Genomic DNA, 27288 nt, shown 5'->3' with positions numbered 1-27288 from the left:
CCTGCACGTTTATTGTGATAAGCAAACAAAATAAAGGAGGTTCCACCTTCTTACATACAGGTGTGTGCACATGTGTATATGTACACGCATGTGTATATCATGGATTCTTTATTTTAGGTTTTCTGCTTTTCCTATAAATTTATAGCAAGGTTTTATTTGGCTTCCTTATATTAACCCCCACCCCCAGATGAGCCACGTTAGATGTCCCCAGTATCAAAATGGAATGTCCTGCTTTGGATGGTAAGAATGGCTCAGTCCCAGGGGCAATTTAGTTTGCCCCTTCTTCAGCCCTAGGATATGTGCCAGAGTGCAAGACAAGGGGAAGGACCAGAGCTGCCCCCTGCTGCTTCTCATGACCAGCTTCAGAAAGGGTTTGGTGGCAGAGGAGACTACAGGTATTGGCTCAGCTACATCTTTGGATTCTCAGTAGATTTCAACCATCCCAGGTGCCCCTGGTGTCCTATTATTGATAGTTCTGTGTCACTTTCTTATAATGTGCCAGACAACTAGTGGCCCGGTAGCTCTGCTTCTTTCCTAAGGTTGAGGCCTGGATTCTAGCAAGTTTGTTTGTTAAGTGACTCAAAAGGCCTCTAATTGTAACATTTAGAGTTACAAACTCTAGCAGTGATTCTCAACGCTGACTCTGCATCAGAGTCACTGAGGAGCATTTAGGGCATCCTCATGTCAGGCTCCACACCCAGAGATTCTGATTCATTCAGTCTGGGTGGGGTCTGGGCATGTGCATTTTTAAAACTCCAAAGCTCTGTTGAGAGATTCCAGTTGATACTCTGGAAACACTGAAAACAAGGCAGGAAGGAACAGACTTCAATGCCCAATAGGGAATGGCCACTTGAGAGGTGAAGCACCTACTTAAAATGGTCATTAAAATGATTATATGACATTTTGGAAAAACATTTGTGATAAGCTGTTAAGGAAATTAAAAAGCATAAAGCAAATCACAATTATGCTATGATTGCAATACCAAAACTATCCACGTGTATAAACAGGAAGTAGAGGAAAACTTGGAAAATTGGAAAGGTGTTAAAGTTGAGCTCTTAAAAATTCTTTTGTATGTGTTATGACACCATTTGTTTCTATGATTAAAAAAATTATAATTAAAAATGACTTCTGTGGGGACTTCTCTGGTGATCCAGTTGTTGAGAATCCACCTTACAATGCAGGGGGTGCAGGTTCAATCCCTGGTCGGGAAGCTAAGATCTCACATACCGCAGGGTGGGGCAACTAAGCCCGCACGCCGCAGCTATTGAGCTCGCCAGCCACAACTAGAGAGAAGCGCGTGGGTCTGTACACTCTGGAGCCCACACGCTGCACAATGAAGACCCCACATGTGGGCCACAACTAAGACCTGACACAGGCCCCCCAAAAAACACCCCAAAAAATAAAATAAAAATGACCTCTGTGGCTTAGCAGTGCACAGAGCAGCAGGGCTGTTTGAGGCGTGTGAAGCACAGTGCTTGCGGATGAAATGTAATCAACTCTGCAGTACTCCTGACATCATTTATTATCCTTGTTACGGGGGAAAGAAATGATCCATTAGCTTAAAAAGAATCGACCAATGTAAGCAAACCATTTTATTTGGAAGCAAGCTCTTGTTTGAAGAATGGTCAGAAGAAATTTCTAACTGCTAAGTGGAGACACAGGGACAAGCATCTTCAGCTAAGTGCCAAGAGCCTTGGAGTCTGATCCCACCAACTAGCTGTGCGGCTCTGCAAAGTCAATTTACCACTGAACCTCAGTGTTGTTGACTTCTAGACATTGATGGCTGTCATTAGTAAGTCCAAAGTCATTGTGATAATGGAACCGTATACTTGAAAGTGCTTGGGGAAATATATAACATGAACATTAATCAGATTTTCTTCTAATATCTGAATATAGGTGAAGCCCTTCCCAGGACTGTTCTTCTTTGGTATAAGAATTACCTTCAAATGGGGTCCTCTAGATTCAACAATCTGTCATTTGACAAATATTTACTCCACACCTATGACATGCCAGCCACATCTGAGCAAAAACATGATTGAGGTGAAGGAGATAGCCAGAGGGAACAGCCAGTGCAAGGGCCCTGGGATGGGAACATGCCTTATGTTTGTTTGGGGGAATAGCTAGGAGGCTGGTGTGGCCAGAAGAGTCAACGAGGGGAAAGTAATAAGAGATAAGGTTAGATCTTGTTGGGGCTTATAGGACCTGACGCTGAGCGAGATGGAGAGTATTTGTAAAACAGTAATGCTTCCTGGAGAGAGCCAGGTGTCATTTACTGGCTGTGTGATGCTGGGAAAGCATCCTTTCAAGCCTCACATTTTTCCTCTGCAAGATGGGCATGACCATGCATATCCTGCAAGACTTTGTTAGGCTCTAGTGAGATAACAGATGAACCCTGAAAATGCGGATCCCCTTTCTTCTCTCTCACAGTTTATACCTTGATTCCTTGAGCAATGGCGGCAGCAGCATTGGCTTCTTCTTCATCGGCTTGCACCAGAAGTTTCTTGGCATCGGCTTCTCGTGTCTCCCCTTCAATTTTCACCATCATCTTAGCGGTCTCCTCAGAGGTCTGAATGAGTTGGGGTTGCAGGGCAGTCAGTTCTACTTGCATGACGGCCACCTAACAAGGAGAGGAAGGTGGGAGGGGTGCAGGGTCAGCTATGTCAATGCCGAAAATGGCATGGCTGCCAAAAGTTGAAACGATTCTCTAACCTATGACACACGCAGAAAATACTAATGATTTTAATGGTACTGGGTACATATTTGTTGGCTGGAGTTTCTCTCTTTGATCTTTCAATATTTCGTTACTGAGTTCATGCTATGTGTTGTAGTTACCAAGCTCTGTGGTAGGCACTATACATATAACAGTAAACAAAAAAATTTTTTAAAGATACAACACTTAAAAAAAGATATTCCTTGGGGCTTCCCTGGTGGCGCAGTGGTTGAGAGTCCACCTGCCGATGCAGGGGACACAGGTTCATGCCCCGGTCCGGGAGGATCCCACATGCCGCAGAGCGGCTGGGCCCGTGAGCCATGGCCTCTGAGCCTGCGCGTCCGGAGCCTGTGCTCCGCAACGGGAGAGGCCACAGCAGTGAGAGGCCCGCGTACAGCAAAAAAAAAAAAAAAAAAAAGATATTCCTCCTGCATTGAGCCTACACTCTAGTGTTGGGGGCAGCGAAAGACAGAACAAAAGGAAGTTAGGAGGAAAAAAACGCTACATTTTTTAAGGCTGTGAAGGAATCATACATGACTGAGAGAGCTGGGATAGAAGGAACTTTCAAGGCCATTTGTTCCCAACAGTCTGATGCTCTCTAGAAAAGTAGTTTTCTGCCAAGTAGTTTTCTGGCCACTGTTTGAACACTCCTAAGGGTGAGGAGCTCACCACCTCTCAGGGGAGCTGGGCCATTTTTCAGGCAGATGAACACATTAGATTTCCTGATAAGGAGCTGGAATTTACCCCCGGGCAGTTTTTCCCCACTGGTCCTGATTCTGCCTTCGAAGGCAGCTCAGATGCTTACCTGAAGAGAGTTTCATGACCTTGAACCCACTGTCCACAGAAAGCCCACATGAGAGAAGAAGCATAGCATGCTGGCCTGATTAGGAACACAGACTCTGCAGTCAAGCAGACCTAAGTTTCAGTTTTGGCCTCACAACTTGCACCAGCTACTCATGAAGCTGTGTGATCATGGGCAAGTTGCCTGGCCTCTCTGGGTCCTTGGTCTCTTTGTGCGTAATGTGGTGATAACAGTACCTTCCTCCTATACAGCACCAGGCACGTGGTAGGGCTCACGTAATGTTAACTGGCACCACATTCTCCTTACTGGTCTAGACTGTCTCAGGTCATTTTGCTGCTCAACACAGTTTGCTCACCCTTGTCTGGAGAGACTCCAATTTTCAACATCTCTCTGAAAGCTAAGGACCCTGAAGTGGACCCAGCAACTGCAGGAGCAGAGCAACAGAGGCACCCCTGATGTTCTTTCCCATCCCTGTGCTGCATGTTGGTGGGTCTGCTATACTCACTGACAGGTCAACCTACTGCAAACCATTCAGTTGCCTCAGTTCTTTTTTTTTTTTTTAACGTTTTTATCGGAGTATAAATGCTTTACAATGGTGTGTTACTTTCTGCTTTATAACGAAGTGAATCAGTTATACATATACATATATCCCTTCCTTAGTTCTTTATTGGTGCTGAAAATCCATGCCTTAGTATGGTTGTGTCAAGTGGCTCAAGCACAAATCAATCACTAATTTATATGCCAGGCATTTTGCTAAGGGTTACACATGTGTCAGCTCATTTAATCTTCATAAGAGCCCTATGAAGTGAAGCCTGTTATTATCACTTCTTTTTATAGAAGAGGAAACTAGGCCCTAAGAGGTGAAATAACATCGTCAAGGTTCTATAGCTGATAAGTTATAAAGCTGGAATTTGAGTCCAGGCCCTGCTCTTAACCACTGTCTTATTCTGCCCAGTTCCCCACGAGAGTATCCAGGGCTGGGGCAGGGGTGAGGTGGGTAAGGCACTTGCCTTGGGCACAAAATTTAAGGGGGCTCCAAAGAACTCAGTACTCAAGATAAGTAGTATTTTACTGTAATGTTGTAAAAAGTTAAAATTAGTTCAAAAAGATCCATGATGAACAAAACATCAAAATCTTAAAGATAGACAGGGCTGGGTTTAGGCCAAGCAAGTGAGGTGAGTTCTGCGAGCACAGGGTCAGAGGCTGTCTTTATTTTATTTGGTGCTCTCTTGACTTCTGCACCTGAACAAGTGCTTTACCGCATCCAATCGGTCTTGGACCCCTTTGTCCCTGTACTATTTTGGCAGCGCTCACCTGTGAAGCGGCAAATTCAAGTTTCTGCAGGCCTGTCAGGTAGCGGTTCCTCATCATATCCACCTCTTGCCTCTTCCTATTCAGGAGCGTCTTGAAGGTTAGGATCAATTCGAGGTAGGAGGTGGGGGTAACGTAGTTGTGTCTGCGAAGTGTGTTGTAATAATCAAGCGACAGCTTTTTCACACTCTCCTGGAAATATTTGCACATGGAGATGACCCTGCCGAGGACACAAAGGTGGTCAGGCAGGCCCAACGTGCTCCAGAGAGATCCAGTACAGCCTCGGTTCACAGATGTGAGGATGTGAGAAAGCCGCTCACTATGGCCTACTAGAATCCCAAATTCTGTGAAGCATGTCAACAGAGCCTCGAGAATGATTGGGGAAGTATATATTCTTACTAGAATGATCTTTGATTAGGTAATTTCTATCTTTAATCACTTTTGTGACTCACCAGGGCTTAAGCTGGAGTTCTTAACCTTGGTCAGTCTGGTGAAGACTCTAGACTTTGCAGAATAATGTTTTAAAATGCATAATATAATATATAGAGGGTTACAAAGGAAACCAATTATGTTGAAAGAGTTTTCAAAATATTTTAAAAACCAAATTTATGATATAGTAATATGTGTGATTTTATTTATGCATTAAATCAGGGATCAGCAGATTCTTCCTGGTAAGGACCAGATAGTAAATATTTTAGGCTTTGTGGGACAACTTCCCTGGTGGTCCAGTGGTAAAGAATCCACCTTCTGATGCAGGGGATGTGGGTTTGATCCCCGGTCAGGGAACTAAGATCCCACATGCCGCGGGGCAACTAAGCCCACACCACAGCTACTGAGCTCACGTGCCTCACCTAGAGAGCCTATGTGCCGCAAACTACAGAGCCCATGTGCTCTGGAACCGCATGCCAAAACTACAGAGCCCATGCACCCTGGAGCCTGTGCACCACAACTAGAGAGAGAAAACCTGCAGGCCACAACTAGAGAAAAGCCTGTGCGCCACAACAAAGAGCCCGTGCGCTGCAACGAAAGATCCCGCATGCCCCAACCAAGATCCCACGTGCCGCAACTAAGACGTGACGCAGCCAAAAATTAAAAAAAAAAAAATTTAGGCCTTGTGAGCCACATGGTCTCAAGAGCAACTATTCAACTCTGCCACTGTAGTGTGCATGGCTGTTTCCCAATAAAACATTATTTACGAAAACAGGCTGTGAACTAGACTTGGTCCACAGATCATCATTTGCCGACTGTGGCATTAAATAGTAAGACTGGACAGCAGATCTAACAACTACCATCATTTTCAAGGAAATGATATATTTGGGGCATCTGTAATGACTGAGTGAGTTATGAAAATAACTGTGATTCCTACTGGTAACAAAGTCACACAATCCTTCTGGGGTTTATTGCCTACATTCGTTGAAAGAAATACAAAGTATCAGTTAGATGTCAGTGAAAACGAAGATGTACTTTTTCCCCACTCACATTCACTGTCCCTCTGAATTCTGTTCATGAGCCTATGGACCCAGGTTAAGGGTCTTCTGACCTAGAGAACAAAGTTCAAAGTTCTTAAAAGCCATGAATATTCTGACTGCTACCTATTCCTTCATTTTCTATTCATTCATTTAATAAGCAGTAATTGAACCTACTATGTACCAGGCACTTGCTAGGCACTAAGGATACAGAAGTATACAAGAAGGTGATATGACCCCTGCCTTCATGGGACACCTAGAGTGGTCAACAGTCTTAACCCTTCTCTTACTGTAGCCAAAATTCAGTGCTTTTTTTTTTCGTTTGTATATCTGTGCTTTATACAAAAAAAAAGTTATTTTCATAACAAAAAATCCTCACAAGAACCAGTTTTCATCCCCTTGGCAGCAATATCACCCCTCTTGAGAATGCATGCTCTAAGACTATTGAAATAGCAATAGTATTATATCCAGGTTCTCATAGCTATGACAACAGTGCATCCCTAGGACAATTCTGAACAATGAAATGTTATTCTTTATCAGCAAAGGTGTTTTATTAAATATCTAAATGTGATTTAAAAATATAAGACTTTTTTTTACATAAAATGATAAGTTTTGAAACAGCAACAAGAATAGAGCCAATATCTAGATTTTCATTTGAAATATTTGGTTGCCGTACTAAAATGCAGCTAACACTTACTCTATCCGAATATTGTCATCGAGCTCCACATCTTCTAGAAATGTGTTGGCTACCAATTCCAGGGCATCTGTGGGCCAAGACTGGAACCAGTCAATTGTGCAGCAATTGATCAGGGAAGGGAACATCCGCAGGTGGTTCCGGAAGGCGTCCCCAATCGGACTCATGGCTAATGAAAAGTAGACTTCGTTAGTTCTCTTTCTCCAAGTCAAGGAGGCTGAAAGGGACAGGCAGGTCTTTCCAAGGATTCTGGTGGGGTAAGGGAGCAGTCATGTTTCCTATTGGCACTCCAGGGTGTGATTGGGAATAGTCAGGATGAGTGCCTGGGAAGCACAGGGGGAATCATGGGATATTTTCAGGACACTTTGTGATGGGAATTCCGTTTATTACAATACCTTCTGGCTCATCTCCAGTATCCACATTGTCCCTTCCAGATCCTTAGGGTCACATAGCCAGAGTGGTTTGAGCCCTTTGACCCACGTGCTCTGTTTGTCCTGACTCACAGACATAAGGGAGCTGTGGGGCCATCAGCTTGTTTCTGACCCCATCCCCATCCAATCACAGAGGTTGGATTCTATGCTCCAAATTCCCTTCACTGTTTATTTAGACCCAGTGTGGTGGGAGGAAGCATAATGCACAGGTGAAAGTGTGAGGAGGTCAGCGTGGCTAAAAAAGAGAGAAGGGGAAGCTTGGTTGGAGATGAGAGTGGAGAGGATGCAGGGGACAGCCTGGCAGGTTGCCTTATAAGACTATAGGTTAGGAATTTTGGTCTTTATCTGAATAGAAAACAATTTAGGTGTTTTAATTTGTGTATGTGTGTAAATATACAACGATCACATTTGCAATACATGAAAAAAAAATCCCCATCCTGACTCAGTGGAACATAAAGGTCTGGAATGGACAGAGTAGACATAGAACAGTTAGAAGGCTGTAGAGGTGAGGTCTGGGTGAGATGATAGCGGCTTAGCTAATATGAAGGTGGCAGAGGTAGAGATAAGTGGGTAGATATGCAAGAGAGAAGGCGAAAACTGACAGGACATGGTAATAAGAGAGAAGTATTAAACACGACCCCTAAGTTTCTGGATAGACTGGAGATATCGTTCATAGAGAGAAGAACTCCAGGTGCTGTTCTGTGAGGTTGCCGGGTACTGTACTAAAAGGAAGGAGAGGGTTCAGAGGAGAATTCCGAGAACTGAGGAGAGTGGAACAGGTTTAAAACAGTTGTTCAGGACAGTGGAAGTTTCCACAGGAATTCTAGGCACTGACCCGTGGGCGAGTGAGTGCCTTGGCTGGATCATTCCTGGTACCACGGTAAGAGGAACGGACTTAAGGCACAGGAGATCCTGAAATACCCAGAGGAAAAGGGCAAACTGAATTTGCTTCTTCTTACCAAGGACAATGTGAAGGTTGTTTTTTACTCTCTCAATAAAGAAGTTATACATAGAAAGAGGAGTGGCTTCAATCTTCTCGCCTTCTGTCCTTGCTGCCATTTGCATCTTCTCCACAAGGTCAGCCTTCTCGTCAGCGGGGAAGATGTTGGGCACGTCTCCCGTGTTCAGAAGCACGTTGATGTCCTCAATGAATGACTCATCCTTGATCTGGTTATCGGTGAGGAGGAACACAGTACTCTTGGAGGCCACACCGACCTGTAGCATGATCTTCTTCAGGTCCTCTCGCCAGTCATTGCCTGAGTAGCTCTTAGTGATCTCGATCTGGCACAGCTCATATGAGTTCATGAATGTGGACAGTTTGCTGGCACTTTGCCGCCCACTGCCCCCAATGCCCACCAGCAGCAAGTGGCCTTTGTTCTGCTTCAGGACCCTGCATATCCTGGAGATGTGCTCGATGGTGAACCTGAACATGACCAAGGACATGGGGGCCTTGCTGATGTTGTTGAACTCTTCCAGGTAATACTCCATGACCACTGTGAGCTGTTTTAAGTCAGTGATCTCATCATAGATTTTTTTGTCACTTTCTGGCTTGAAGAAATCTCCAAAGAAGAGGCTACGGATATTATCATCAACTATCTTTCCAGTGGGTGACAGGTGGACGAGGACCTGTGGGAAAGGTAAGTCTCAACTAGGCATTCAGCCAGTAGCCCCAGCCACCATGGTACTGAGAGATGTAGAGGGAGGGAGCAGGGGATGTATTTGTTTCCTCTGAGCATTCTTCAAAGTCATGGTTCATCAACACTTTTTTTTCTTTAAACAAAATATGTGGATCTCGTGGTTGTAAAGACTATGATGAAAGGACATTTGAGAAAAGAGTGTGAAAGCAAGGGTCAACCTGTTTGCTAAGTGATTAAAACATTGGTGGTCAGATTGTAAGATCCCAAGAGGAGGTAGTTGAAAGATGGCATCATTTTTAATGTATTTGCTCCTTCACCAAATAGAAGTGCGGGTATTTCCCTGGTCCCCACTCTGTACCTAGAGTAGAAATGTTTTAGATGCCTCTTCTTCCTGATATTAAAAACTGGCAGTGCTTCTGCACTTGGCCCCTGGATGCAACATGAAACACTTGTAATTTTTTCTTTGGAGAAATTGTAGCTTCTTAAGAATAGAGGTAGAACTAGATGATGCAAATACATAGGCTTAAAACTTTACTTATATCAAAATAGAAAAGAGAGGGCTTCCCTGGTGGCGCAGCAGTTGAGAGTCTGCCTGCCAATGCAGGGTACACGGGTTCGTGCCCCGGTCCGGGAAGATCCCACATGCCGCAGAGCGGCTGGGCCCATGAGCCATGGCCGCTGAGCCTGCGCGTCCGGAGCCTGTGCTCCGCAATGGGAGAGGCAACAACAGTAAGAGGCCTGCGTACAGCAAAAAAAAAAAAAAAAAAGAATAGAAAAGAGAAAGTATTTACAAATGGGAAACCATGACAATCTTTCACTCGGGCTTTACCAAGGCATCAATCAAACCATGAAAAGTCATGGTGTATTTACTTCCCAACTCACAAATTAACTGACCTTGCAAATGCATTTTACATTAATCATAAACAATAACATCATATCATAAACCATAAGTTTGAATGTATCCAAACTTATATGTTACCAGGGAAGTGAAGTGAAATTGGGCCAACTATTATATCAGCAAATTGAGTGATTAGTTGGCTCAATACACTGTTTCTTGAGATTCAGAAAGTGGAGCTCTAAGTCTCTAGTAGGAAGACAATCTGAAATCTGAGACTAGCATGGTCAAATATTTGGGGCAATTTCTGAGGCCAAATGATCACAGGGTCTGGCTTACCTTTTCCACAGACTGCTTGAAGCAATTGGAGGTGGTTTCCCTCACCGTGTTGAAAAAGACCTGTCTGTCCTCATGATCAATCAGACGGTCATAGAAGACCCGGTAAACCTCATGGATCCAAAGCCGGATAAGCTTTTCTACATCCTGAAAATCCAGTTAATTATTTGAATAAATGGCAGGTGGTGACTGAGGTGGTAGTTCTCAAACAGTTTCTAAAGCCTGGGGTCGATATGGGGCTTTAATGAGATAATGCTTACAAAATACTTAGCACAATACTTAGCATAGATTAAATGCTTGATAGAAGTTAGATATTACTCTTATCATTGTATATTCCATGTAGCCAAGGATATCACTGAATGAACTTGATAACAGAAATGATAGCGGCTGACCTGTAGGTGGGTGTGAGGGCAGAGCAATACCCCTTGGATCACCCGTGAGAAGTCCCGCAGGTTAAAGACATAGTGTGACTTGGAGGGAGTTGGCAAGAAATTCTCCATTGCAGCTTTATAAATTGTCATCGTAGCTTGTACCAGCAACTTTCCATACCTTGGGAGGAAGGAGAAGGCAGACCAGTTAAAGAGGGGCCAGAACTGAGGACCCCAGGCCAATAACACAGAAACCTCTTACCTTAAGAACATCACATCAAACCCTTTTCCAAAGTGCCAGTCAGCGATTGAACTGAAAATCTTGGTTAAAATGTCATCCTCAAAGGCATTGATGGAAATGATATTCAGATGGCGAGTGAATCGTCCTGGAAAACATGCACAGGTATGAGTGTGCATATATTCTCACACTTACCTCCTGGGCCTAGAGATCCTGAGATATAGAAGAGTTTTCCCTCTGCCTTAATGTTCTAGAGCTGTGCTGTCCAATATGGCAGCCTTATGAAAATTAAATAACATTAAAATTTAGTTCCTCAGTCTCACTAGCCACATTTCAACTACTCAAGGATAACATGTGACTAGTGGCTGTTGTATTGCACAGTACAGATATAGAACCTCTCCATGATTGCAGAAGTTCTGGTAATAGTGCTAGTCCAGTGCTCAAGGTTGTTAAAAGGTAAAGGCAGGGCTTCCCTGGTGGCGCAGTGGTTGAGAGTCCACCTGCCGATGCAGGGGACGCGAGTTCGTGCCCCGGTCCGGGAAGATCCCACATGCCGCGGAGTGGCTGGGCCCGTGAGCCATGGGCAACGGGAGAGGCCACAACAGTGAGAGGCCCGCGTACCGCAAAAAAAAAAAAAAAAGGTAAAGGCAATATATGATCATTGTAAAATAATCAAACAATTCAGAAATACTTTTATAGAAAGTATCCCTTACCTCCCACACACAAAATCCATTCTCTCTCCCCTCCCCACTGTTAGTCTGACATTCTTACATCTCTGTATTTGTATCTATATACCCAGTGTTAGATATCTATATATTTATAGTTATACTAGGTATCAGCTGTATTGAGATGTAATTCACATACTATACAATTCATCCATTTAAAGTACACAATTCAATGATTTTTTAGGATTTTAGTTGTGCAACCATTACCACAATCAATAGCAGAACATTTTAATCACCCCAAAAAGAAATCCTTTACCTGCTAGCAGTCACTCCCCATTTCCTTGCAGCCCTTGGCAACTAATAATCTAATTTTTGTCTCTATAGATTTGCCTGCATATCTTCTTTTAAAAGTATTTTTCTATATAAAGTAAAGCACAGACATAGAAAACCACACAAAACAAATATATAGTTTAGTGAATCATTATAAAGTTAACATCCTTACATCTACCATCCATGTCAAGAAATACAACTTTGTCAGCCCTCCATATATCCCATCCCAATCACAGACCTCTCCATTTCTCCCTCCAAAAGTTGCCACTATCCTGACTTTTAAAGTAATTGCTATCTTGCATCTTTATTGACCATGTGTTCATTTCTAGATACCAGAGTTTAATCCCGCTAATTTTAAAAAAATTGATATGTCTTTTAAGTCTCTTTTAATCTATAGGTTCCCCCCTCCATCCCTTTCTTTTATCTTCTGTCTATTGAATAGCTGGACTGTTTGATCTGTAGAAGTTTCCACAGGCAGGATTACATGGTGTAATTTACTTGGTTCCTCTGCCCTTCGTATTTCCCACCAATTTGCAGCTGTACCTAGAGACTTAATCAGATTCAGGTTCCCCCTCTTTGGCCACACTATAGGTGGTGGTGTAGTCCTTCATCAGAGGGCACATGATGTTGTCTCTCCCTCTGCAAGGTTGGTAGCTACTGATTCTCAATGGCTAGATCCATTAATTCACTGAAGTTTGCCACATGGTGATATTCTGATTATATAATTTCTTTTTCATTTACTATATAGTTTATTAAAATATTAGGAATATTTTTAGAAGGGACACTTCCCCTTCATCTATTTGCTTATACAGTGGTATACTTCATATAAGAAAGTCAAAATAAATGCTTTCTTCTTTCCATTTATTTATCAGTTTTCAAGATAATGAACTGGTGTTTTATCATCCTCTGAAGATGACCAGCTATGATTGTTATTACTGATTCATAGACTTAAATATCTTTTGATAAATTTCAATCCATTTAAATTACTATCATTGTTGAAGCTCAAATTTCCCTGTATTTGCCAGTTAGAGCCTCCTTGTGTTGTTAACTGAATGCTTTTGACAGGACTCTGTAGTCTTTGAAAGCTTTCTCATGATTGGATATATGAAAACGTTACAGGCATATATGAAGACATTACAGATACATCTTGTATATTTCCTGCCCCAGACATGCAATAAGCCATTTCTCCAAGAAGCCTTGTTTATTTTAGTAGGAAACTGGATTTCAAGACCACAGTCTGGGTGCTAAGAATTCTTATTGTTAATGAGTTGGTTATTACTTTTTAGACCTGGAACATGAGTTAGTACTGATATTTCAAATTTAGGACTCCAGAGCTTTTTCTTAACTTCTTCTATATTACGTCTTGATTTCCTTTTCTCCACACTGAGTCCTGGTTCTCAAGCACACAAGGGACAGTAGAAACAGAAAATACTATAGTTACTCATTCATATAATCCTACTTTTTACATACAACACCCTCAGAATAAGAATATACTACCGCCACCAATTACAGTAACAGAAGAGTTTAAAACTTCTTGTATGTGCTGTCCTCATCCCCCTCCATTTTCAACTGTTCAATATCTACATCATCAAATCATATAGGCTTTATATGTTACAATCCATCCCATGTAGTCTTAGTTCAACAAATAACCACATTAAGTAATGCTCACTACCGGTTGTTATATTGATCTCTTTATAGCTATTTTGATCATGTGAAACCCATTTTCTAACAGATTCCTGAGAAAGGGCTTATGGAAATAAGTCTCTGAGTTCTCGCATGTTGATAATAGTTTTTATTTTATACTTGAAGGTCAGCTTTGCTGGCAACAAAAGCCTTGACTCTCATTGTATTCCCTCAAATATCATAAATATGTTATTCCGTTTTCTCTAGCATAAAGATTGCAGTTGAAAATTCTTAAGATGATCTAGTTTTCTTTTTCTTTAAAGTCCAGTGATTTTACTAGTCTTGGTAATGATCATTTTTGAGTCTGTATTCTTAGGTACACAATGTACCTTTTCAATATGTAATTTTCAAAAATACTTTTTTGGGGGGCGCATTTTATTGGATTATAGCTTTTATTATTAGTTCTGTTTTCTTCTTTGAAGAAACTTCAGTTTTCTTCTTTAGACACTCCTGTTAGTTGTATGTTGGATTTCCTCTACCTAACTTTAATATTTGTTACTTTCTCTCAAACCTTTTAATTCTCTTCTTCATTTCTAGAAAAAAATTTTATTGTGATAAAATATACATAACATAAAATTTACCATTTTTTAAGTGTACAGTTTAGTGGCATCAAGCACATTCACACTGTTGTGTGAACATCACCACCACCTATCTCCAGAATCTTTTCATCTTCTGCAACTGAAACTCATGAAGCCCTAACTTCCCATTTCCCTCTCCCTAGCCTCTGGTAACAACAATTCTACTTTTTGTCTCTGTGAACCTGAGTACCTCATATAAGTGGAATCATATAATATTTGTCCTTTTGTAACTGGCTTATTTCACTAACATAATGTCTTTAAGGTTCATCGATGCTGTAGTATGTCTTTATTTTTTTTCTGATGAAAAAATTCCTTCTAATTTTTTATTTCTTAAGGCATTACAGATCGTATTTATTCTATCTTTGCTCCTTTTAGTTTTGGCTTCATTTCTAAGGTAACTCTTTTTCCCTAATTCTTGAGTTCCATCATTCAATTTCTAAGTTTTTCTAATTCTGATTTATGTCATTCTTTCCTGCCTTGTATTATCTCATCAGTGTCTTTCAGATTATTTTGAAGTAATAGATTAAAGTTTTTAAAGTATGTCTTTCTGTTGTGCTTTTGAAGTAGGGGTGTTTTTCTCTATTCTCTTCCTTCCTACATTAATTTTTATGAAACATGACCTCAATACTTTTCTTTGCTCATTTTTATATATGCAATTAGAGAAGGCTTGACTCAGATGCCTTTTCTAACTCCACAAAGTTTCCTTTTCTGTTGATTTCTTAAGTGTTCAAAAATATAGTGACTTGCTTTCTGAACTTTCCTGCCTCTGTTCCTCTCTCTCACTCTCATGTTGACCTCCTCTTTCCTTTGTTTCTAGTAATCTTAACTTGCTCAATTCTGATTCAACTCCAGTTTCTCTTCAGTGTAGGGTCTCACCTTGTATGGGAGACCTGGGTTGTTAGTTTAGAGAAATCACAACTGGCTATAATGCTCTAGTCCCTCAGAGCTCACTGCACATTCACTGTGCTTACTTGTTATTTGAGAAGGTAAACGTCCTGCCAACTTCAGCTCCCGTTCTCCAATTGGCTGCCATGCTTGTCAGTGAATACCTGTTTGCTACTTTTGGGTTCAACCATTCTCAGGTCTGTTAGATGTCTCAATACTTCCCTCTGCTTTCTCCCGCACAGAGGCAGATAACATGTGGGTCTTGTAGCTGCCAGTGGTTTGTTCCCACCAATTATACTTTAGAATATGTGGGGAATACTCTGCCAACTAGTTTTGTTGTAAATGTTGTTTATAGGTTTTTGGGTTTGCTATCTAGCTGCTCTGTTTATGGGAATTTGGGAAGAGCCAAAAATGATGATTCTGGCACAGCTGCTGCCATTTTTCCCAAAACTCTTTTCAATATATATATATATGGCATTTTTTTAAAAAAGGAAAATACATATGTCAGTACATAAGTATTTTATATATATATATATATATATATATACTCCACTATACTTATGTATTGACATATGTAGGTTTTTCTTTTTTTTAAAAAAAAGCCAGAATAATATTTTACACATTGATCTGGAACCATTTCCAGTTGTGTGAACTTGAGAAATTCACTTACTTTTTTGATGATAAGGATACTAATAGTACTTAATGTTTGTTAATGTTACCTAAACCCAGATCAGTCTTCTGCCAAGCCATACTCTCAGCCACCACACTACACTGCCTTGAGCTTCAGGTTTCCCATCTCAGCCCTGAAAGCTGGCAGCTGGTCTGGCAAATATCAGCTAGGCTGTTAGTTCTCCACTGAACACAATTCCATTAAATATCAACATCAGACGAGGTCACTCCCTAGCTATGATGGAACAAGACAGAAACAAGTTGGCTCTGAAAGCATGAAAACTTCCCCCCTAGCTAATATGAATGACTCTACTTCTTTACCAAGCAGAGAAAAAAATTAAGATACCCACTCATCAAATTGTCCCCACTTCCTGAGATTACCCAATCCCAGAGTCCCTGGTTCCTTAAGCCTTTCCTCACATCACCCAGCACAAGTCCATTTAACTCTCTTACACCAGCCACTCTCACGGTTCTCCATGCTGTGCAGACACCCTTTCTGCAGCAAATTAATAAACCCAATTTCACTTGACTACAGATGTGTTCCTGGCAGACTTTGGGCACTGGTCTTTATTATAGGATCTTTTCAAATATCATATATGTGACATAGCCTGAAAACTGTCAACTGCTGCACAAATGTTAGTAATTACTATTTCCATGATATGTACTGGAAACAGATATTCCCTTTTGAATAGATCTCCACCCCCTGCCAGTTTTATTGAGATATAATTCACATATAACATACATAAGCTGAAGGTTTACAACATGATGATTCGATGCATATAGATATTGCAAAATGATTGCCACAATAAGGTCAAGTAACAATTCCATTGTTGCTGTTGTTGTTAACTAGAGTCACCATGCTATACATTAGATTCCCAAAACTTATTCATCTTATAACTGGAAATTTGTACCCTTTGACCAACATCTCCCCATTTCCCCCATCCCCTAAACCCCGGCAACCACCATTCTACTCCTGTTTCCATGAGTTTGGCTTTTTTAGATTCCACATGTAAGTGATATCATATAGTATTTGTTTTTCTCTGACTTATTTCACTTAGCATAATGTTCTCAAGGTCCATCCATGTTGTCACAAAGGGTAGGATTTCATTCTTTTTTATGGCTGAATAATATCCCATTGTGTGTGTGTGTGTGTGTGTGTGTGTGTGTGTGTGTGTGTGTGTGTGTACATCTTTATCCATTCATCCATCGATGGACCCTTTGGTTGTTTCCATGAGTTGACTATTGTGAATAATGTTGCAATGAACATGGAAGTGCAGATATTTCTTCAAGGTAGTGATTTCATTTCCTTCAGATATACCCAGAAGTGGCATTGCTGGATCATATGGTAGTGCTATTTTTAATTTCTTGAGGAACCTCCTACTGTTTTTCATAGTGGCTGCACCAATTTACATTTCCACCAACAGTGTACAAGGGCACTTGTTATCTCTTGACTTTTTGTTAATAGCCATTCTGTCAGGTGTGAGGTGATATCTCACTGTGATTCTGATTTTCATTTCTCTAATAATTAGCAATATTGAACATATTTTCATGTGCCTGTTAGCCATTTGTATGTCTTCTTTAGAAAAATGTCTATTCGAATTCTCTATCCATTTTCAAATCAGATTGTTTGTTGTTTAGCTATTGAGTTGTATGAATTCCTTACATATTTTGTATATTAACTCCTTATCAGACAGATGGTTTGCAAATATTTTCTCCTATTGCATGACTAGGTCTTAGAGAAAAGTAATATACCAAGTTCCTCTCCCTCTCACTAGTGAGAGAAGTGTTGAATTTATAGATGCCAAGTGCCTGAGACCCTGTTATACTCAAACCCAAGGCAAAGGTACCCCTGGACTCTATACTTGAAGTGGAAGGTGATGGGTTTGTGTACCCAAGTAAAATCACCCTGCTTATGTTCCTTACTTTACAAATGAAAAAGACAAATGCCACAGGGGAGAGCAAGGCCACAGAATCTTAAGTCTGGAAATGGCATTAAGATTCTTAACCAAGGATGTATCTCAGAATAAAAGTATGAAAATCTGTAGACCTAGATGGATCAAGTTGCACCTGAAGCAAAATATATTCCTGAAGTGTTAGATGACAGGGGAAAAAATCTTCTTTATTTGTTTGTTTATTATCATTATGATTTTCCTTAGGCCACTTTGGGTTAGGTGTTCTATCTCTGACAATCCAAAGAATTATGAGAAACACAACAGGTGAATCTGTCATGCACCCTTAGTTGAGAACCTCTGATCTAGCCTCCCTCCTGGAACACATGCTGTCCACACTGAACTCCCTTCTTCATGGGACTCTCTGTTCCTCTAGCCAAAGACTCCTCAAATCCTCTTTTCATCTTCCCATCCTATTTCATACAACTACCAACATGAAATATTCAAATGACACTCCTTGAAGCTAACTCAAGTGTCTCTGGCTACAGCCTAAACACACCTTTCTCCACCTTCCATCAGGACGAGTGCCCTGCACCAACCCTCCATTCATGAAGGTGGTCTGGCTCTGCAGGGCGTGGGTGAAGAGTAATGAACTCTCTCCTTCACGTACCAGTAATGTCATTTCTTCCTCCACCAGGGGGGCCCATGGCTGTCACAAGCAGCACATCAACGATGTCCAGCTTGTTTGTGTCCTTCTTGTCAAACCAGTAACCGTGGTCAATCCATTGCCTCAGGAGCTCAATGGGGGGCTGGGCCCCATACACCTCTTTGGCTGGCATGTTGAGGTCATCTGGGGAAAGAAGCCATGGCCACAGATTGTAAGTCTATGGGATCCTTTGCTCTCACAGGAGGTAGCAGATGATTATCCCTCCATGGGAGAGTCTGTGCCCAGTTGTTACATCCTCACTCTAGGCAGGGCTCAGCCAGTGGACATTCTCACCATAATGGAAGAGCTTTTCCTGGGTTCTGGGCTCTCCTGCTTTATTGACAGATTGGCATTAACAAACAGACATTTAATTTCTTCCCATATTTCCTCCAGGGCAGGGATTGATTTTCTAAAATAGCATATTGCTCAGTCCTGGCACATAGAAGGCACTCAATAAACTCCAATGAACATTGATTAAATGCCCAGTTTTGTGTCACGTAAGATTTTAGGAGTTTTATACATATTATCTCATCTAATCAAAATAATAACTTTATAAGGAAGAGAGTATTACGTTTATGTTAGAGGTGAGGAACTGAAGGTCATGGAATAGTATGCTTAGGGTTAAAAAGTGAGATTTGGACCTAGGTCTGTTTGGCTGCAAAGCTTAATCTGTTTTTGGATATACCATAAAAATAGGAAGGGAGAAAAGATTGGAGGAAAGGAGAAAGGGGGAAAAGAAAGGGAAACAAAATAGGATCCCTGCCTTTAGGGAGCTGTTACTAATTGGCAAGGATATAAATACATGCAACATTTACTATCAATACATGAATTTTAAAGACAGGACATGAGATAACCCAGAAGGGCAGGGCATTACTATTACTAAATGAGAATTTTATGAGTCAGCAGTAAGAGAGTGGAAAAGATAATGTATTTGGCACCAAGAAACCTGGTTTTGGCTCGTGGTTCCAGAATTTTCTAGATGTTTGACCCTGAACAGGGAATGTAACCTCTGGAGCCTCAATTAACTGACTAGTAAAGTGATAATGGTGGCTAATAAACTGATGGGGCTGTGAGGCTCAAACAAAATAAATGAGGAAGTGCTTTGTAAACATAAAATCCTGGGAAAATTCAATGTGCTTATTTCACAAATATTTATTTAGCAACTATTATATTTCTTCATATACTGATAACATATCTATCTGGCACGTAATGGAATAGAAGCTCATCACAAAGTGTGAGTTGCTTCTGGAGATGCAAGAGGGCAAACACCACAGTCCCCTTCTGGACCTAACTGCCTCTCACTATAAAGTAACTTTGCCTGATCCACAGGCTCAACTTCATTCCAGGAGAAACTGGGATCCTCCCTCAGGCAAAAAGACCTGGACTGTGCCTCACTTACTGAAAAGTTGGCTTATAGTACATGGTTAACAAATACTTGGTAATGAATGAAGGAAAGGACAGGAAACAAAAAATGAAAGAAGGAAGAGAGGGAGGGAAGGGAGAGAAGAAGGGATGGAAAGATGGAAGGAAGGAAGGAAGGAAGGAAGGAAGGAAGGAAGGAAGGAAGGAAGGAAGGAAGGAAGGAAGGAAAATAGGAGGGGAGGGAAGGAATGCTGAATTATATTAACCAGAAATAGTTTATCTCCCAGAGAGAGTAAAAGGACTATACAGTGGCTGTACAAGGGGAGATTCTGTTTTGCTGCAGCTTAGAGTAGAAGAATTTGGTGTGTCCAGATGCAGGCCAATGCCTTACCCACAAATACCACTGCTTTCTTCCCTATGGGAGGCCCAAAAAGGCCCTTCCGCCGTCGATCCAGCTTGGACATGATGATATCCTGGGTCTGACTGGCTGAAGTTCTGGCAGAGAAATTGATGAAGTTGGGCAGATAAGTATTTTTGGGAAGGCGGAAAAGGAAGTTGTTGGTGATGACTGATTTGCCAGTGCCCGTGGGTCCTACGAACAGCATTGGAATCTCATGGTCCAGGTAGGTTTTCAAGAAGAAGGACTGCCGGGCTGTTTCCATTGTGGGGATGATGAGTTCTGAGACCTGTGCCACAAAGACATGGTGAGTCTTGGTACTGGGCCCAGGAGATTGGGTCTTGGAATTCAGGAGACTTGGGCTCTATCCTTACTATCCGTTCAGCTCCATCTCTTATTTATCTTTATGATTTTGAGTATTTTACCTCTCCAGGGGCCTTAGTTTCTTCATCTGTAAAATGGGGATAATAATGGCACCTAGTTCACTGAGCTGTTTTGAGGATTAAATTAAATCTTGCACATAAATATGGGCATTTTAGAGATGAGGAAACTCTGTTTTAGAGATGAGGAAGCTGAGATCCAGAGCTCACTTACACACCAAGTAAGTGGAAATGCAAGGATTTTAATTCCAGCTTGTCTGATTCCAAGGTTTATATTCTTAACCACTGACATGTCATATTATAAACACCAATTACAGTAAGGATGGGTCTATAGCTACTGCCGTCTGAGACCACTCCTCTGAACCAAGCTGACTGCCTTGCCCCAGGAAAGATCCACCTCCCATACGCCACCTATACTGCTTGTTCAGGAAGGGTTAGGTGTGACCCTTGACCCCCATTCCCTGTGCTTGTTCCTCATCTGCTTTTCCTAATGCTCAGATTCTTGGTTGTTCCTGTTAACTCTTTTTCCAATACAGAAACTGCAATACTATTCCTGGTGTTCAGGCTCCAATTGGGCTCTAAGGGCTTGGTCTTGAGCTCCTGGAATCCCTATTACTTATTTGTCTACTACTTAAATGTCTAGACTAGAAGGGGCTAGTGAACATGGAGCCACTGTTGTGCTGTTGTGCAACTCTAGGGAGCACCATTCACACTATGGTTTATGTAAATGGTGCCCCTAAAGCAAAACTAGACCATAATGCAAGTGGCACCAACAGGGACTGTGCAACATGGTGGCCTTGTGTCTATTGGTAGACAAAAGTCTTGGCTTCTTTTGATAAATAATTTGATCAAAGTAAAAGGAGCAGATAGAACAAAGGAACTGAAGGGGTGAGGAAGAGAATTAACAGGTGTTGAGCTATGGATGTTTTGCCTCTGTTATTCCCTGCAGCTTTCCTAATAACCCTCTGAGGCAGGTATATTATTAGCTCACTTTTTCAGATGAAAAAATTGAGACTGGAGGATGGCTGGCTAACTTGTCCAAAGCCACATAGCCAGTAAGTGATACTGAATGCAGAACCAGGTACCAAGACTAGGAATGTAAAGCAGGTTTTGTTTCTTAGATTTTTATTTTCAGGGGCTAGAACAATTTTTTGACAAAGGAAAAATTCCCAGCAGAACTGAAATATTTTCTGCATTCGACTTTTATTTGTATGAATCCAGCAAGATTGCAAACCCCTGGAGCTCTGGTGATGAAGCTCTTTAAGGAGAATGAAAGTTTAGGGCCTCAGTGCTGTGGGGTTCTTTACAAGACAGCCTCCAGGGTGTGTCCTGAACTCAACACACATTCACTCCTGCTTATTGCACCCTTTTCACAAGCAGCTGTGCTCCTGTCTGGTGTCTGACTTTGTCATCAGTATTTCCACTTTCCCATCCACCTCCTACTACTCCATCTGGGGCCTGTACAATCTACAATCACCCCCAGAAAGATAAATTATGTCCACTAGATAACTGCAAATAGAGGCACGAAATTGCACATCTGGAAAAAATTTTCCACGAGGAAATGAGCAGGAGTTGTAGGTGAATTGTCTGCTAACCAGAAAATCTATTAATCAATACCCATTCTTCTGAGAATTCTGATTAAAGAAATCTTTCTCTGGGGATTTTAAAGAAAAGGCAAGGATCTTTTTGGCCGAGGTATCTGAGAGGTGGACTGATGACCGTCTGGCATTATAGACAGTGATAATAACCAGAATAGCAGCAGCATAATCTAGCACACAGTGTGTGCCACAAATTCATGTATAATGTCTTCAATCCTTGCAGCCATCCTTTAGGTATTTTTTTCTGCATTGTGTAGTTGAGTAAATTGAGGCAGAGAGAGTGAAGGCTGAGTAAGGAATCTGGGACTCTCTGATTCTAAAGTCCATGTTTTGAAGGCTCAGTCCAGCTCATGTTTGAACCTTTTCCTAAAGTAAGTTCTTAAAAATGCTAACACAGACCTGCTGTTAACCTCTCCACTTTGCTGAATATCAGGTCATTACCAAAGTTCCATGGCCAATAACTCTCTTTTACCTTTGCATTTGCTGGGATATTTTCCTCCTCTTTGGTGATATACTCTGTCCATGTGTACCAATGTCCACCACCTTGCTTGAGGAAATAAAAATCATAGATGCTTCCTGTACCCAAAGAAATAGAATAGGTTATTAGTACATCAGGGGTTTACATTTCATATTTGAGGTATTTAACTACCTCAGCCATAGGCATCTGAAATGTATAACTACCAGTACTGGCATAGTTGTGTAACGGTATAACCTGGAACAACACCTTTTAAAGGGTAATAACTTTATTATATGTATAGAAATAATAGGTGCTAATTATACAAATAATTATTCTTAATAATATAAAGAGGAAGTATTGAAAAGAACAAAAAAGGAAGAAAACAAATCGCTCCAAATCTCACATCTAGAGATAACTTTTGATGGCAACCCTTCCAGTCCTCTCTCAAGACACACAAATATATTAAAGATGGAAGTATAGGTAGATGAAAGAAAGGATTTTATTAGAATAGGATCATTTGATATTATATATCATACACTATGTGTATATATATATGATTTATATTAATACAACATAAAATATAATTATATTTTTATATATTACACTATTAAAAATAAAAACATTAAATCTAATTTTACTTAAATTAGAAGAAAAGGAGACTAAAATGAAACTGAAGGACCTGCTAAACTTCAGATAATCATTATTCCCTACAAGAGATACTGGTTCCTAAAAGTGGTTTCTTTTTTTTTTCATTCAATTGAGGTATAACTGACAAATAACATTATATTAGTTTCAGGTATAAAATATAGTGATTCAATATTTATATATACAGTGAACTGATCACATTATAAAATTATATTAATAAAGATTGTATATATAATATATAATGCATGTAATGTCAAATGATTCTATTCTTATAAAATCTGTCACTATACATAGAATTTTTTTTCTTGTGAGGAAAACTTTTTTTTTTTTTTTGTGGTACGCGGGCCTCTCACTGTTGTGGCCTCTCCCGTTGCGGAGCGCAGGCTCCGGACGCGCAGGCTCAGCGGCCATGGCTCATCGGCCTAGCCTCTCCGCGGCATGTGGGATCTTCCCGGACCAGGGCACGAACCCGAGTACCCTGCATCGGCAGGCGGACTCTCAACCACTGTGCCACCAGGAAGCCCTGTATCTCGTGTTTTTGATTTGCATTTTCCTGATGGCTAATAATGCTAGTAATGTTGAGTTCTTGTCATGTGCTTGTTGGCCCTTTATATATCTTCTTTGGAGAAATGTCTATTCAGTTACTTTGCCCATTTAAAAATTGTGTTATTTATCTTTTTATCATTGAATTATAATACTTCTTTATACATTCTATATACAAGTCCCTTATCAGATATATGATTTGCAGAAGAAATTTCACCCGTTCTGTGAGTTGTCTTTTCACTTTCTTGATGTTGTCCTATGAAGCACAAAAGTTTTTAATTTTGATGAAGTTCAGTTTAACTATTTTTTCTTTCGTTGCTTGTGCTTTTGTTGTCCTAAGACATTGTTGCCTGTCCGAGGTCATGATCATTTGCACCTATGTTTTCTTCTAAGCTTTCATAATTTTAACTTTTGAATTTAGATCTTTGATCCATTTTGAGTTAATTTTTGACTATGGTGTAAAGTAGAGGCCCAGATTCATTATTTTACATGTATATATTCATTTATTCCAGCACCATGTGTTGAAAGGATTATTCTTTTTCCATAAAATTATCTTGGTACCCTTGTCAAAAATCAAGTCACTATAAATATGAGGGGCTTATTTCTGGACCCTCAATTCTATTCTATTGATCTATATATCTATCCCTTTGCCAGTAGCACATTGTTCATCTATAAATTTTAAAAATTAAATTTATATTATTACTAAGTTCTTGCAACACAAATAATTTATGTTTCTTAGGTCATGTTTTTCTTTTAGATCCTCATTCTCTGTCTCTCTTTCTTTCTGATGTTCTTACTCTGATATAATCAGGTAAAATCTTGACATTTTCCCCACCATTATCTAGGGTGAGTTTATTTCCCTCACTTTCTTGGCCACAATTCAAGGACTGGTGTGTGGATTTCTTTTCTGTAGCCTGAGGGTACAGGGGTTGGGTAAAAGGAAATACTCAGTTGCCCTTGCCAGGAAACCTGGGCTTTGAACTCTCTTTCTAAAATTTGGCCAATTTTCCAGAACCATGGGTCCATCCCACTCCCACCCCAGTTAGAGACATGATTCACTCCTGAAAAATTCAGCTCACTTCCCCCACTCAGCATGGAGCTCTGGAAGATGCAAACCCTGGTAGTTTCTCCCACTCCTAATAAGGTCCTACCAAATTATGGAGGGGTTTCATGCTCAAAGGTTTCTCTTAGACATTTTTTTTGCAGCTGCCCAGTCACCACTGCCATCTGCTTTTTCCACACTGGTGATTACCAATGAGAACTCTCAGAATTTTGTCAACTCACCCCCTTTCCTCTCAGCATCACTTTTAGAAGGACAGTGGGGTTGTGGGTTCTGGGTTGAGAGATACAACATGCAGGATCTTTTGTTTCTCTCCTTATCCTCTACCTCTCAATGTTTAAAGAATCAGGCTGTAACTGGGAAATTTTTAGGCTTAAACTGTTGTTATTGTTCATATCATTATGTATTATAGGAGAGAGTTTCTATTATCCTACGTCACTGTGCAGCTCTACCTAGAAGTCAATCTGGTACAACACTTTTAGAAAGCAATCTGGCACTATGCTTACAGAGCTACAAAAATGTCTCTAGTCCAAGTCAGAAATCACATTCTGGGAATTTATCATAAGGAAATAATTCATAATGAAAATAATCTCTCTACATGATTACACAGCACCATCTGTGATAACAAAAATTTGAAAATAATTTACATGTCCCACATTAGAAGACCAGTCAAAATTATGTCTTATAAAATGAATGGAATACTTTGCAGTCATTAAAATGATAATTACATTATTTACAAAACAGAAATAGATGCACAGACATAGAAAACAAACTTATGGTTACCAAAGGGGAAAGGAGGGGGGAGGGTTAAATTAAGAATTTGGGATTAACAGATACCACTACATCTAAGATAGGTAAACAACAAGGACCTACTGTATAGCACAAGGAACTATATTCAATATCTTGTAAAAACCTGTAATGGAAAAGAATGTGAAAAAGAATAGCCATAGGCATATAATGTGTGTTTATATAAATATATTTATAAAAATATAAAACTGAATCAGTTTGCTGTACACCTGAAGCATTGTAAATCAACTATACTTCAATTAAAAAAAGAGAGGGACTTCCCTTGTGGCACAGTGGTTAAGAATCCGCCAGCCAATGCAGGGGACACGGGTTCGAGCCCTGGTCCGGGAAGATCCCACATGCTGCGAAGCAACTAAGCCCGTGCGCCACAGCTACTGAGCCTGCGCTCTAGAGCCCGTGTGCCACAACTACTGAGCCTGTGTGCTGCAACTACTGAAGCCCACGCGCCTAGAGCCCGTGCTCTGCAACAAGAGAAACTACTGCAATGAGAGGCCTGCACACTGCAGCGAAGAGTAGCCCCTGCTTGCCGCAACTGGGGAAAGCCCGCGTGCAGCAACAAAGACCCAATGGATCCAAAATAAATAAATAAATAAATAAATAAAATTTATAAAAAAAAAAAGAGAGAACTAGGGGCAATGATGTAGATGCACATTCTAGAGAGATGAAGTGACCTTAAGAAGAGAATTCACATTATCTAGAACTAAGAGGAAGATAAGGAGATATATACCCAATTAATAAGTAAAATAGAAAACTAAAAAATGCAGTTTTAAAATAAATTATCTATTAAATACTTTAAAATGATAGCTACAAAATCTAAGTATTAATAAAGAAAAATGCATTCAAGAAACAATGACAGATAAAATAGAAGAATAAAAAAGGGAATATATACCATTATGTCAACTATATAAAGAGATGAAAGCAGATGGACAAGATAGAGAAAGATATTTTGAAAACTGAAATACTTGTGATAGTGTGGTATGAACAAAAATATTTTTGATCATTTTTATTTAATAGAATTAAATTGTTTTTATAATAAAAAAAGAGATAGAAAAAGCATGATTCAGAAAAGCATTTATCGCCTTCTCTTGCTGATGTTATTAGCTAGAGTTAATTTGTGGCTTGATACAGGAACATTTCGGCCAAAGAGAAAAGGTCCAACTGAGTAAAAGTGGATTTACTGCTGTGTGATCTTGGCCAAGGTTACCATTTGCATATCTGTAAAATGGGCCTGATTTTATATAAAGCTTAGAGAATCCCTGTGGAAGGTGAATGAGATATATGTGTCAGACATTTAGCATAGCTGTGGGCACACAGAGAGGCACTTGAGAACATTTAGCTCTAGGTCTGTTTGGTCCTCATCAGAGTAGTGCTCCTGTTCGCTCTGCACTGTGATTTTTACTCAAACTCTGATGCAAGTGCAGGGGTGGAATGGGGAGAATAGTAGTAGAAATCCAGGAAGACAAATTAGTTCTATCACCTCTGACCACCCCCTGCCCCAGCTGTTTTCCTCGCCTTCACTTGGGAGAACAAGATAAACTTCAACAGAGAGGTGAGTGGGTTTTCAAAAGACACACAATGGGGGACTTCCCTGGCAGGCCAGTGGTTAAGACTTCACCTTCAAACGCAGGGGGTACGGGTTCGATCCCTGGTCAGGGAGCTAAGATCCCACATGCCTCATGGCCAAAAAACCAAAACATAAAACAGAAGAAATATTGTAACAAATTCAATAAAGACTTTAAAAAAATGAAAAAACAAACAAACAAAAAGCAAAAGAATAAAGGGAAATTTAGCACTTCTGGACAAATA

The 27288-nt window shown here is 40.5% G+C and overlaps 1 protein-coding gene across 1 annotated transcript in view; it reads right to left on the bottom strand.

Annotated features, from left to right (window-relative positions):
* DNAH3 (dynein axonemal heavy chain 3) overlaps positions 1–27288 on the bottom strand; it is a gene marked incomplete at both ends in the record, with an annotated part of 188647 nt that overhangs the window by 38008 nt on the left and 123351 nt on the right. Inside the window, 10 exons of the mRNA XM_082858163.1 lie at positions 2435–2617; positions 4827–5043; positions 6987–7152; positions 8374–9040; positions 10226–10369; positions 10615–10771; positions 10853–10976; positions 18198–18377; positions 19987–20281; positions 22443–22546. Of these exons, the coding sequence (XP_082714289.1) occupies positions 2435–2617; positions 4827–5043; positions 6987–7152; positions 8374–9040; positions 10226–10369; positions 10615–10771; positions 10853–10976; positions 18198–18377; positions 19987–20281; positions 22443–22546 (2237 nt within the window). The remainder of the gene's footprint in view (positions 1–2434; positions 2618–4826; positions 5044–6986; positions 7153–8373; positions 9041–10225; positions 10370–10614; positions 10772–10852; positions 10977–18197; positions 18378–19986; positions 20282–22442; positions 22547–27288) is intronic.

Source organism: Leucopleurus acutus, assembly GCF_964270905.1.
Source record: "Leucopleurus acutus genome assembly, chromosome: 16".
NCBI lineage: Eukaryota > Metazoa > Chordata > Mammalia > Artiodactyla > Delphinidae > Leucopleurus > Leucopleurus acutus.
Note: the sequence above shows the minus strand (reverse complement) of the source record. Positions and strands in the feature narration are given on the sequence as shown.